The sequence below is a fragment of the Strix uralensis genome, chromosome 14 (assembly GCF_047716275.1).
Source record: "Strix uralensis isolate ZFMK-TIS-50842 chromosome 14, bStrUra1, whole genome shotgun sequence".
NCBI classification, from domain to species: domain Eukaryota; kingdom Metazoa; phylum Chordata; class Aves; order Strigiformes; family Strigidae; genus Strix; species Strix uralensis.
The window spans coordinates 7264202-7276015 of NC_133985.1; the positions used below are offsets into that span (position 1 = coordinate 7264202).

The following is an 11814-nucleotide window of genomic DNA, read 5'->3' on the forward strand; positions in this document are numbered from 1 at the left end:
TCATTCTCAGATCAAATCTGTCATCTTTTCCTGTGGTAAACTTACCAGATTTGTCAGCATGGTTGGGAGTGATTTGTCAGCATGTTTTTCAACTAACAGAACAGAGCTCAGGGCAGACCTTCAGTAACTGAATGGTTACATTTCCATATGTTGGTCTTGGGGGTTTTGGAGGTAGGCAGAAAATTTGTCTCCTTTTTTGTTACATTTTTTTGTAATTTAAAGTTTGCCAAACTTTGCCCCTGATTTTTTTTTTTTTTCCCCTTCTAAGAGTGATGACTCTGAAGATGATGAACCTTGTGCAATAAGTAACAAATGGGCTTATGAGAGGTGCAGTCAGAGATGGTCTCGTATTGAAAGCCTAGAAGGTGTCCCAGGAGAGGAAGGTGCTAGTGCATCAGTCCCAGGCAGTCCAATACTGAAGAGCATCAGCAGTGAGGATACTATCTTTCTGGATCATAGTGAGAAACATGATGTGTCCTCAATTCACAGTACTAGCAGTGGTGACAGTGACACTGCTAACTTTCCAAAACCTTTTGAAGATGTGGAAACCAGCATGAGTTCCTCAAGATGCTCCTCAATTAAGGTGGCTTCACTGGACTCTACTTTTAGTTGTTCTCCTCCCCCCAGTGAATTTTTGCGTATCACCAGTGAGGGGAAGCTTTTGGATAAGTCACCATATAAAAAGAGGAAGAGCCTTCTAAAGAAAATGGAGAAATTGCACTTAAGGAGCTGCAACTTAAGGAGTGGTCAGTCAAAGGCCAAACCTGTAATAAGTGAACCTGTTCTTCTGGAAGGACTTAATGAAGAAAAGATGAAGATGCTGAACTGTGTAAATATTTCTGACCTCTCTGGTGTCCAAACAAAGAACAATTCTTCCTTTTCTCCCCAGAATTGCAATAGCAGTAACCAGTCTGAAAATAGCCACATAGCGAGCAGTCCAAGTCCTCTTATAAAACCACAAAGCCACTGTGAAGGAAGGGGGGTGTATGCAGAGGACTTGGATTCTAACAAGCTCTTGCTGTGGAATGATCTATCTCAGCAAAACCTAAAAAATGACATGAAGTTACGGATGAACCAGATGTTTCAAATACCACAAGGCCATAAACCTGGCACTTTCCCCAAAGCACTTACAAACAGCTCCCTGTCTCCAGGAGACAATTCTTCCATCAACTGGAGAACTGGGAGTTTTCATGGATGCAGGAGGAGCCGGAGCAGAAGCAGTTCCAAGGACTCCAAAGCCCCCAGGAGCCCTGTTTCATGCACAGATAACAGGCTAAGTGTGTATGACAACATGCCCAATATTGAACTTGATCATTTGGAGGCAGCACAAGTTGGTGATGATGATGTTTTTTCAGAACTGAATAATGTTATAGAAGATGTCAAAGGTCTCAAAAAGTTGGTTGATCAGTGGACAGAGAAGTTCTCAGATGATGGGGATTCAGACTTTGCAAGTGACTTGACCTCTTTGTATCCATCCTCACCTAAAGAAATCTGTCTTGAAACAGAGGGCTCAGAACATAAGCCAGCAGACCTCGCAACCACCGAGAGAGAGAGCAGCTGTGAACTGGGCAAGGAGATCAGTTCTGCAGACCTGGCATACATGACAGACTCTAAAAAGACCAACAGGTCAGGTATCCTTGGGTTTCCCTAGTAGCCTGCCCCTTGGGAACCTTTCCCCATTGATTCTCTCCACTCAAAATGTAATTGCTTTTCCAGCACAAAGTATTCTTAAGTAAGTCTGTTCTGGATCTGCACCGCTGGTGCCAGGTACTGCTGGTCTGTAGTCACTCTGGTATCTACATCAGCTCGGTTGAAAGTAGGGCACTCACGATCTACATGAGCACTTAGACATTTGGAATCAGACTTTATGGCTAGCTTGCTGTATTTCTTATTGAAACATTTTGTATTACCAGAGTACCTCCTGGATGAGAAGTACCTTGTTTAAATGAAGCTAACAATATGGTGTTTGGCAACTGCAGGTCATTTAGTTTTCTGCCTGCATCTGTGAAGCTCCTAAGGCTCTAACAGGACAATAGAAATAGTCCTAAACTTAAACAATATTTATCCTGTAGGCACAGGAAGCAACACTGGTCTGTGGAGGAGAGCGTGAACTTGGAAAGCCTTTCCATCCATACTGATAGCCAGTCAGCTGCCCAGCTAGCCCGGACACAAAAGCTGGCTTTGTTGAAACTCACTGCTTTAATGGACAAATATTCCCCTTCCAGTAAGCAGGGCTGGAACTGGTAAGTTGCCTAATATTAAAGCAACCCATGTTGGAAAGAGAGGATTTGATGTAAGCGGTGAATTTCCTTATCTGCCTAGATTACACATGGTCAGATGAGGAATTTCATCCTGTTAAATCGGTGGCAGTTTCGTGGTTTTTTCAATGGCTCCAGGATTTCCTCTGCTATGGACTGCACTTTTGCTCCTCACTGGTGGTCATGTTGTTACTGATTTTAGAGCACGTTATAGTTTCTCTCTAAATTTGCCGGTTTGCAGGGCGTTGTCAGAGGTTCTTCACAGAGATTGCAGGACCTGAGGTGAGATCTGGCTGGGCAGAGAATCTATCTCTTCAGCGTCAAGTCTCTGTTTGAACTAAAACAATGGCAGAGTCAGTCACTCAAAGGACTTAAAAATATCAGTTAGTATCTTGTGATAGGCATCTGGTACTTGAATATAGAAAGAAGTGAAAAAAGCCTGCAGTGGGATGGAACATATTTCACATGAGGATGCTTTATTAAAGCTAATTTCAGTTTTGAAATGAGGAAGTCATTCCAGTAATTGCCCGTAATGATTTTCTCTCTATCTTATGATGCTATGTGTACAGGTATGTGTTAGAATTTGGGGTTGTGCAAGTATAAATAAATCCTTTCCCATGCATCTAACTAAAGTAGCAGGCAGAATTGTGCTGGAGAGCTAATGAGTTGCATGCACTGGTTTTTGTTTTCAGGACTATACCAAAGTTCATTAAAAAAATAAAAGCCTCTGACTACAAGGACAAAAATGTGTTTGGGGTTCCTTTACTTCTGAATGTTCAGCGAACAAGCCACCCACTGCCTAACGGCATACTGCAAGCACTGGACTATTTAAGAAGCCACTTTCTTGACCAGGTATGAACTTGAGGCAGCTCAAAGCAGCTCTGTTACCTAAACAGATCTGCTCCAGGGAACAAGTCTGCTTCCAGATTTTGTGAGGGACTTTCTTGCCTCCTAAGGCTCTGAATAGGCAGAAAGTGTAGGTCTGAGCAGGGCGGCCTGTGAGGAAATACCAGTGCTGTTTCCTTCTGGGAATAGCTTTAGTCCTGTGTTGGTTTTTTGTGCCTTGCCTCACTGAGATCATCTTCAGTCAGTTCTCTTGGCGCAGGCAGTCAAACTGTCTTTTTCTGGTAAGGCAGCATGTCTCTGCTCCCTTAGGAAGTAAATCTACCACACAGTGCTGTTATTCCCTCTGTCCATGGTTGCTGGTAGTGCCAGAGCTAATGTGATAATTAATCTTGTTTCAGCTGAAATGTACCACTAAGCAGAGATAAAACATAGTATAGCAGTGCCTGTAACATCTTTCTCTGGATCTCAAATCTGTATTTATCCACTAAGTGGAGATGTGTGCGTGGCAGTGGAAGTGTGTGTTGCGTATGCTATTTTCATAGCATAGTTGCAGAAATGGGAGACCCCATGACATGAGACATATTAGCTAAAGAAAGGGCTTTTTTTTTTTTTTTTTCTCCTGTGCTTCGCAATTGTATAGGTGTGTAATATCATGCCAACGTACAAAAATGTGTGCATCCTGTGAAGTTACGATGAGATTTGATGTCACATACCGGAGTGTGAGCAGTCGGTTTCTCACGAAGGCAGTGTGTTTCATTTTGAGGTCATGGTATCTATTAAGTTAATATAAATAAACGAATGAATACAAATACTGTCTCTGGCACACAGTGAAACTTTCAGCAGAAGCTTTGTTGAGGTCAAGTTCATGGGAAACTTCTAAATCTAGGTTTTGTGTGAAACTCAATTGACATTCATATTAAAAATAAAATAATTTCCCTCAGAATGGCAATTGCCCTTTGCCAACCTGTAGATATATTAGATGTATCAGATGTATCAGACCTATCAGATGTTAAACCTGAACCTTGCGGATCTCACCGTCTGAGTTTGCTCCAGCATGGGCGTCAATGTACATTTGCTTTTGGATGGACACACATTGGTGCATTAGAAACTTGCAGTTCTAATGTGTGAACATAGCCTGCTCAAGCAAACTGACAGATGTCAGTAGTAATGCTTTTAAAAGTCAAAAAGAGTAATTTTGCATTAAATAAAAAGCAAACAAAAAACATGGAAATTGGTATGTCTTTCACAGCTGGTTCTGTGAACATCAGTCATGGTTTGCCTGGGAGGAATATCTGTGCTGCTTCTAACGATACAAAAATATTTTGGTGTTAGATCCCACTACCATAGGGTCTTAGCTATCAAAAGGAAAGTGAAAAATCAATTATTTATCAGACGTTTGATTCCTGATGACTCCTCTCTTTGTCTTTAATATTCTCTTTTACCCACAGGTTGGCCTGTTCCGAAAATCTGGTGTTAAATCCAGGATTCTGTCTTTAAGAGAGATGAATGAAACCAACCCAAACAACGTATGTTACGAAGGGCAGTCAGCATTTGATGTGGCAGATATGGTGAAGCAGTATTTCCGAGACCTTCCTGAGCCTATATTTACTAGCAGGCTCTGTGAATCTTTCCTCCACATCTACCAATGTATGTAACAAAATCTATAGTTTTCCAGTTCCTCAAATATCTTAATGTTCAGCTGCACAAGGCAGTGGCCAAACCAGGACTAGTGCCATGTCCCCTTGTAGTCAGAGGAGACAAGTCAGGCAGGACTTTTCTGAAAAGATGAGTTCATTGTAGCTCTGGACTTAAGAGCTTCACATCTGCATCCTATGGGCCAGCTGTTTTCTAACATTGTGTCTTTTCTGTTCTTTGAAGGATGAGTGTAATAGCATATGTTGTAGCAGCCCTCCTAAACGGTGTTTTTAAACAGTCATTTCCTTATGCAAAATAAAGACAGAATCTAGTTCCCTTGTTCATGGTATGAAGTAGCTCCTTGTGCAAGAAGTCACGTTATATTGAAATTTCTTTATTAAGGTGTCCAAACACAGTTGCTGTGAAACAGCACCTTTGCCTGTCTGCAACTTTCTGTCCATGCTCTCACTCACTTACTATCCTTGAGGCTCAACCTGAAAAAGAAGGAAACATGAAGCTGAAATCTAGCATTGAATATAGTTTTAAACAGGTTCTATCTCCAGTACTTTGCCATAAAGAAATTCACTTTCAAAAAGCAGCTGGGTTGGGGAAGGAACTTCCTGTAGGGACTATGATGATATTGCTACAGGCAAGTTTCTTCTTTTGAGAAAAGGTTTTGAAAAAGTATGAGATTTCTGAGTGGACTGATTTTGAGCCTGTTTTATGTGACTTTGATCGACGTGAGTAAGTGAGCTGCTGCTGACCTGTGTATGGTTTAAGTTCGTGAAAGTTTGGTTGTGTTTTATTTTTTAACCTGACAGGCCTTTTAGAATTTTGTCTGAAAATGGTTTGCTTATTTGTTTGAAGCAAGTTTTCTTTTTGCATCCACAAATCCTTTTTGAAAGGAGGTCCACAATTCCTATGTCCAATGGATGTGAAACCGTTTTCTTCCACTTATTATACCCTGGCCACCGTCCACCTCCTGTCTCTTGATTTGGGATAGAAACAGTAAATGACTGAATTCTATTTACCCTACTCACTCATCTTGTGCCACATGTGACTTGAGCAAGTGTGCAGATTAATTTACTATCTTTTGGAGATAAGAAACCTGCTGCTTTCACCAAGAAGCATGTTTTGTATGTTCTACATATGTGCTTCTGCTTGAAGGGAAAGATAATTGATCTTCTACCCTTTGTAGTGGTGTAAATTGGAGAACTCCTCATGACAGGGGGATGCATGGCAAGATGAACCATACCTATTCTCCTGCAGGAGCTGTTTGGGCACACAGTCTCATTGGGTTTTACTGTGAATTAAAGTCTGTTGGCAAAACATTGTTTTCTGAATTGAGTTATCTGAGAGCATCTGTTCTCCTCATGCCTGAAGCTGAAAGGAAAAGACAGTAGAGTAGCTTTCTGCTCCAAAATATCTTTCTGGAGTAACACTTTATGGGGAGACAAGACCTTAGCTGGCTTGTAACCAGAGCCAGTTCAGGATAAATTCATTAGCATGGTGTTCAAGGTAAATTGCAAGTCAAGCACCAGCATCACTGGGTGTGAATGTGCATATTGACAGGCAATAGGAGAAAAGTGTACTTGTTGGATGTAACTGTGATAACGACCTTTGCCTTGTCTGTTGTGAGCTAGAGTGGCAGGAAGTGGGTGAACCTACAATTTCAGTGTGCTGCCTGGGACTCTCTTGATGGATGCTTCCTCTGCAAGTCACGTGTGATTTTCATCGTTTTTTTCTGTTTTCAGATGTGCCAAAGGAGCAGCAGTTTCAGGCTGTCCAGGCTGCTATTCTCCTTCTCCCAAAGGAAAACCGAGAAGCTTTGAAAATTCTCCTGTTCTTTCTGCGAGACGTGGTTGCTTTTGTTGAGGAAAATCAGATGACCCCAACCAACATTGCTGTCTGTCTTGCACCTTCTTTGTTTCACCTCAACACCCTGAGACGAGATAGTTCTTCTTCCACTAGGTATTAGCATCTTAATGCTGGCATTGCTGCTGTCCATAGGGTTCTTTGGTGGAACGATGTCTTTTGTAGCTGGCCTAGGATCAGTCTCTGCTTTTGAGGGGGAAATGGTATGTATGTCTTGGGGTTTGTCCCAAATATGGTTGTTCAGGTCCAGCAGGAGCTGACCACTGGGCATGCAGCGACCCAGCAGCTCACTGTCCAGTGTAGAGAACAGTGGTAAGGCCCCGTTGTCATGCTCCTGACTAGTCTCCATGCGAGCTAGCTTGCCCCCTCACAGCTGCTGTACTCTTTGTGGTTGCCCACAGGTCCAGCTGCCCAGGAACCCGGCATATGTGGTCCACTGTTTGCATTAAGGTAGTGCTGGCCGTTGACAGTGTAGCTCCCGCACTGGCAACCCAAGCCCAGGTGCAGCTTTAAGGCCCTCAGATATCTGGCAGATTGTAGCAGTTGCTGGCACTAGTTCTGCTGGGTGATAAGGGGATCGTTCCTGCCAAACTGAGCCACAGGAATTCTGTAAATTTATCTTAATAAGTAAAAGTATCTGGGTTGCATAACATTCCCTGTTTGTACGTGCAGGGAGGAAGGTGCCCTTGGGCCAAAGTAGACAAATAATCTCTGAGAGCATTCATGCCTTATCTGGTCTCCTGAGGCAGGGCTGTTTGCTTTACTCCATGCTACTGTGTATGGACAGACACGTATCAGCGTAGGAAAGGACAGCTGACTGTGATGGAAACATTGTGCACCCATCAGCGTAGCGAGTTCATCACCTCACAGGGGGATCTAGAGATGAGAACTGGTTCCAAAGCAGAGCTGTTAGATGTGCTATTGGGATCTTTCAGGATTATAACGCAGGCTGTGGATAGCACAGAGGGGGGAAAGAAAACACTAAGGACTTTTCTTTTGACTGGCACAAAACATCCCAAAATGCCTAAGCGTAACTAGAGCCCAGGGCTGCCCGGCTGAGCCGGCACGTGGCCAGGGAGCCGAGTGGTCATGGCAAGGGCAGGTGTGGGGTGCGATGGAGCTGTAGTGGCAGCAGGTCCTTCCTGGGTTGCAGTTGTGTTTGAGCTCCTGGAAGTCATACTTTGAGAGCTGGACCTCTTTGGTTAGCATAAATGTTAACTCTGAAATACTAGGACCAAGAGTAGAAACTGAGTTTTCTCTTTGTTGTCACTGTTTAGAAGCCAGGATGCTTTGAAGATTTAGCTTTTTTGCAACTGGGCATTAATGCTGTAGTGCAGGGTTCTCACTTCAAAGGGTAGAAGCTGACAGGTCCGACTTTGAGGAGCAGTGCTGAGGACTCTTATCTTCCACCCAATTTTCAAGCCATTTGGCAGGAATGCACATAGATAAAAGTATCAGAAGCCAGGATTAATGATGTCATATAATGATTATGGATTAAAAGAGGGGACTGTTTTGAAATGTGTTTGGTGTGGTTTGGGCCAAAGGATTTAAAAGATTCTACATGGGCTTTGCAGGGTATCAAAGGAGATTGGTATTTGAAGGCTACACACGAGTCAGTTTGAGGTCACTGCTGTCCTTAGCCAAGTGTGTGATGATGTGCTTCGGGAATAAAAAGCCTTGACTTGCCTTTCTTGGGCATACGTTACTGCTGGTCAGGACTGCCCCGGGCACTTTTGGAAGGGAACATTGTCTATGGACCTTGCTGCTGTAACGTAACACGAGCACCTATATGGCACATAAGGGTCCCTCAATGCAGTGTTCTTGCTGAAACTGCTGGTTTCCAGCCCCAAGGCACCTTGTACTTGAGGTTCACAGCACCCTGCTCACACAGCTTTCCTTTCGCCTTCCCCTCTCCGTAGATCTAGTCAGAGGAAGTGCAGCTTGGGGAAGCCAGACCAGAGGGAGCTGAGTGAGAACCTGGCAGCAACGCAGGGCTTGGCCCACATGATCATGGAGTGTAACAGACTCTTCCAGGTATGTCACTTGCTGCAGCAAAGCAAAAGCCCTGAGCAGCCTGATGCAGGCAGCCTGCTTTGAGCAGCAGTTTGGGCCAGAGCCCTGCAGAGGTCCCTGCTAGCCCAGCTGTTTCTCTGAGCCTGCTGACTCCAGTACAGAGAAAATTAATGTCATTGCAGATTTTGCTGCAACTATTTGTAAGGGCTGTGAGACCATTCTTCCATTTCCCCCTCCATCCCTCAACTGCTATGGGAGTTTGAGTCCGTGGGCTTGGGGCCAGCTTAGAGGCTGCCATATGCTCTTGCGGGGAGGCCCCGGCCGGGCCTGACCATCCCTTCTTGTGGGAGTGGGGTTGAAGTTGAGGTTTTGCTGCTGGGGCCTGGCCAGAGCAACAGCCATGCCTGTGCCTGGCCATGGACCCCACTAATCTGGACCTGGACCTTAACCCACAGACTGACTTCCCGGCTTGACTTCGGCCTTTCCTCGTCATTATGGCCTTGCCTGGCGATCACTAGACTGTGGCTGACCCTGGTTACTGTCACTGGACCTGATCCTGACCTCCTTTGCTGACACCTTCCTGGCTCAACCTTGGACCGCATCACCATGGATGTGTCTGATGATCTGGACTCTTGGCTGATGCTGGCTGCCACCTCAGGCCGGGCTCAGGTGCTGTGGGACCGGGTGGCTGTCCTGCCAGCCCCGTTATCCCACTTGACTCCTGGCCTCTTTCTCTCAGGAGCCACCAGCCCTTGGTGCACCCCGACAGTCAGCTCAGGCCTTCTCGTGCTCTGCTCCAGCACCATGGCCGGGCAGGGGCTGCTGTCCCACGGCTCCCCTGAACTGACACGTGGCCCTGCCCCAGGGCTCCCCCCAGCACTGACCCCCACAACCAGCCCTTTGCTTCTGAGTGACACGCATCTCCCAGCCCAGCCTGGGGGGCTGATCTCTCCATGGCATCAGTCCCCAACCTGGCCAGGGTTCCTAAGTGACCCCCCTCTCTACCGCCAGCCCAACCATAGGTCCCCATTTCCTCAGTGGTGGCTTTGAACCCCTCTGCCTGGCCCTGAGGCCCCTTGGGGGGCCCTGACACCTGCTGCCTGCCCCACACCCTACAGTCAGCCCTGGCGAGATGGGAGCTGGCCCCATCCCTGCCTGCATGGACCCCCGAAATAGCCCCACAGGGACTCCAAGCTGCCCCTGGACCCACAGACATCCTGCACCCTCCTGCCACAGCCAGGGCTCTTCACAAGTGCTGCTGTGGGGCTGCCCCTCACTGAAGGGTGCTGGGGCCCTGCTGGTGTGCCCCCACGCTGCCAGGGTCCAGTGCCGAGACTCGGGGACCGCCTGGAGAGGGCTGTCCCCCTTCTGCTGGTGACCAGGAGGAGAGGTCGCAGGCAGCTCTGCGGCGTGGCCTCAGCCGTGCCCGTGCCTGGACACGCACCCGCTGCTCTGGACCCAGTCCCGGACGCTGATGCCCAGCCCTGCCTGGTCGCCGTGGCCGTGGCCGGCCATCGCTGGACCGCGGCTGACGCTGTTACCACCACCAGACCTGACCCTGCCTGGCTTGGCCTCGGCTCCTGAGACCGGGACCCTTGGCTGGTCGCCACTGCCACTGCGGGCCTGCCCAGCCTCTCCCTCAGGTACGGTGGGACAGGGTCCTGGCTGGTGGGGCGCTGCCCAGCCCTACCCCATGGTGCTGTGCTCAGCACCGGGCCCCTGCTGCTCCCCGACTCCACGGTGGGGTGCTCCAGAGGGGCCTGGCCTCCTGCCCAGGCCGGGCCCAGCCCTGGGAGGAGGGAGGGCAGGGCCAGGGCGCAGGGTGTGGGTGTGTGTGCGTGCACAGGGGATGGACAGGTAGCACAGCACGTGGTTTGGGCAGCTGCTTGTGTCAGTGCCAGAGCCATGGTGCTAGGCCCAGTCTAGCTGCCATAGCCAAGCCCAGCCCCACAACTGTCTATATGGGAAAGAACCTGCGATATCAGATAAATAGATACATATATCTTTTGTATCTATATACATCTATACAGATCACACACACATGCTTATGTCGCCAAGCACCTAAATCAAGTGCAACACCCACACTCTAATGGTAGAAAAGCCACATTTCTGTGCTGCTTTACCTCGCACAGCAGAGCTTCTGACAAATCCCAAAGCAAAGGCAGGAGCCATGGCCCACCGCCTTGCAGTTGGCCTTGTGGTTATGTGAGATTGATATGCAGCCAGCAAAGAGGTTTGCTGACTCTGTAAGGATTAAAACCATTGCTGCTGCAGGGAAAGGCATTTCCCTTATGGCATCCTCTGAGGGAATGTAGTCAGTTGATCTGCACCTCCCCTGGGCTTCCTGCTCCTGCCTGCCTGTCTACACCAGCACTGCAGGCAGATGATGGTGCTGCTCCCACAGCACGGCCCGTAACACCGCTGTCCTGAGGGGCACTCAGGAAGCCACCCCTTTTCTGAGGGCTGGTACAGGGCAGCGATGTGGATGTGTGTGTTATACCCCACAGCCTGCACTCCATTGTCCTGGTAAGTGGTGGTGGGTCACAGCTCCCTGGTGCGTTACACTGAAGTTCAGACCTTGAGTATGGTGTTTGATCTCTTGTGCAGGTACCTGACTGCTGCTTGATCAGCTCACTAATAACTTCACGAGAGAAGCATCCTGAGCGCCAGGGCCTCACACTGCTGGGCTGGGCTGAGACTGCTTGGCTGCCTTGAGAGCTCATGTGCTCTGCTGGGGGGTGCCAGAGATGGCATCAAAATCTGGGTGATCTGCTCACACCTGGCAAATAAGGTAAAGAGGATGGCGGGAGTCATGAGAGTAAGGGTGGCTCTGGGAGTCTGGGCGACTGTACTGTGGTTGGAGGGTTTTCTGAGGTGCTCGTGGGTGTTCTAAGTTCTCAGTCCTTAAACTCTGCAGGCTGAAGCAGAGCTGCCCTGGGCATGGGCCTGTGGGGTTTGGTTCCTGCAGAGAACTGCTCTGAGCTGTGCCCACAGCCTCCCCTGTCTGCCTCTGTACCTGCAGCTTCTGAAGCCATACTCCTGTTCTCTCCTTTCCTTACATTCCTTCCTCCCTCCCCGCCTCCTTTCCTTCCTTCCTTCTTCCCTTTCACTCCTTCCTCCCTTTCTCTCCTAAGGGAGTGCGGCTCCCCTAGAGCATCTTCCCTTACCACAACCCCACCCCAACAAA

At 47.8% G+C, this 11814-nt stretch overlaps 1 protein-coding gene across 5 annotated transcripts in view; it reads left to right on the forward strand.

Moving 5' to 3' along the window:
- Nucleotides 1-11814, forward strand: part of LOC141949526 (rho GTPase-activating protein 7-like) — a 71747-nt gene that overhangs the window by 42664 nt on the left and 17269 nt on the right. For 3 of the 5 annotated variants that reach the window (XM_074883224.1, XM_074883223.1, XM_074883226.1), the window contains exons 5-11: nucleotides 269-1626; nucleotides 2073-2243; nucleotides 2951-3110; nucleotides 4553-4751; nucleotides 6494-6710; nucleotides 8534-8648; nucleotides 11235-11418. In XM_074883224.1, coding sequence (XP_074739325.1) covers nucleotides 269-1626; nucleotides 2073-2243; nucleotides 2951-3110; nucleotides 4553-4751; nucleotides 6494-6710; nucleotides 8534-8648; nucleotides 11235-11342 — 2328 coding nt within the window. In that variant the 3' untranslated portion in view covers nucleotides 11343-11418. Of the gene's footprint in view, nucleotides 1-268; nucleotides 1627-2072; nucleotides 2244-2950; nucleotides 3111-4552; nucleotides 4752-6493; nucleotides 6711-8533; nucleotides 8649-9082; nucleotides 10271-11234; nucleotides 11419-11814 lie in introns of those variants that run through there. The other 2 variants (XM_074883227.1, XM_074883225.1) reach the window with 2 other exon arrangements.